This window comes from Epinephelus moara, unplaced genomic scaffold (assembly GCF_006386435.1).
Source record: "Epinephelus moara isolate mb unplaced genomic scaffold, YSFRI_EMoa_1.0 scaffold2300, whole genome shotgun sequence".
Taxonomy (NCBI): Eukaryota; Metazoa; Chordata; class Actinopteri; order Perciformes; family Serranidae; genus Epinephelus; species Epinephelus moara.
Window position 1 is genome coordinate 1 of NW_026079875.1, and position 1,547 is coordinate 1,547.

Genomic DNA, 1,547 nt, shown 5'->3' on the forward strand with positions numbered 1-1,547 from the left:
GCATGGGTGGTGGCGGCGGTGGCAGGTAACCTATTCAGCACAAAATGTGTGATTGTACCTCATCAGGAGCAGTCTTTCAAAATGTTTATCTGAAAGTCTGTTTCTTCTGGGGGTAAGCACAAGACCTCCCAGGCTGAACAGCCTTTCCACCGGTGCACTGGATGGTGTGGCAGTGTTGTATTTCAGGAACACAGCTTTCACTCGGGGGAAACTGTTGAGGACTTCTAACTCTGAGCCTGATCTCATGTATTCAAGTACCTCCGAGTCTGCGCTGAAGGACATTGCGTCTTCCTGCTCCTCATCAAAAGAGAAAAAGTCCTTCTCATTGACGCTGCTGTGCTTTTGGTTTTTCTTCTCAGCCTGCTCTGCAGCGTGGGGGAGAGTGTGAGTGCGACACTCAGCAATGAGCAGCGCACGTGCCTCTTCTTTCCGTTCCGCTCCCCCTATCCATCGAGCTTTGAATTTTGGCAACGTCAAGGCAGCCAATAAAGCTTCCCTGCTCTCCAACACCGGTGCGAATCGCGTCTTGATAGCCTAGGACAAGATGATATAGAAGACATAATTTTCAGACACATGACTCAATCTATCAATGGAGGCATAATAATAATAATAATAATACATTTTATTTGTAAAGCACTTTTCCTAAAATAATATCAAAGTGCTACAGAAACCAGAAACAAAATAACAAAACACTAAGATAAGACAATAACACATTAAAATCAGCAACTAATAAAAATACAAGTAATGCATTTATCAAAAATTTAGAATATTTATGTAGAAATGTCCAATATACATGGACGGACAGACAGACAGACAGATCCCAAGCTGGGAAATTACAGTGCAGCAGCAGCATTACACACAGTGACAATAACAACATAGAGAATAAAGAATAAAAAGAAATATGCCTATACACATTTATATTTATGCCATAGCCTACACATTTATGTATTATATAAATTGTCTTACCTGTACAATCACACCAGGTAGGTCAGCTGTCATCCTCGACAGTCCATTTTGGAGTGCCAGTGTCCTGGACATCAGGGTCTCCAGGGTTGGTAGAAGAGCACCATAGTAGCTGTCTCCTTGCAATATATCCAGTGCTATTGTCAGGGGTTTCAAAACACTGCAGTATTCCTTTAGGAATAGATGTTCACGCTCTGTCAGGGCTCTGATGTCCAGTCTAGAACAAAGTGTATTCAAATCTTGGGCCGGGATGTCACTGATACGGGACAAGGCATCGTGGAAGGAATTCCACCTTGTTGATGTTGGCACAATCATTTTTTTCCCACAGATTTCATCAACAATCTCAGAGGCCAAGGTGGAACGGCTTGCCTTTGTCCAAAGAGCAGCACACTTTGCCGTTGCACTCCTGTACACACATTTTGAGTCACTGGATGACAGCCATTTGTCAATGTCATTGCATGAGATCAAATTGAGTGTATGCGAAGCACACCTGAAATGTGGGGGGAGAGAAAACTGTCCTTCTGTGGTCCCGAGCAACTCTCCCACATCTGTGAAAACTACATCTTGCTCTTCATTCTCCTCCT

The 1,547-nt window shown here is 43.4% G+C and overlaps 1 protein-coding gene across 1 annotated transcript; it reads right to left on the reverse strand.

Annotated features, from left to right (window-relative positions):
- Positions 1 to 6: 6 nt before the first annotated feature.
- LOC126387133 (uncharacterized) lies at positions 7 to 1,491 on the reverse strand. Its single transcript, XM_050039685.1, has 2 exons — positions 967 to 1,491; positions 7 to 534 (listed from the first exon to the last, which is right to left on the reverse strand). Exons 1-2 carry the CDS (start codon positions 1,276 to 1,278, stop codon positions 31 to 33), a joined length of 816 nt encoding a protein of 271 aa, XP_049895642.1. The 5' UTR covers positions 1,279 to 1,491; the 3' UTR covers positions 7 to 30.
- Positions 1,492 to 1,547: the final 56 nt, after the last annotated feature.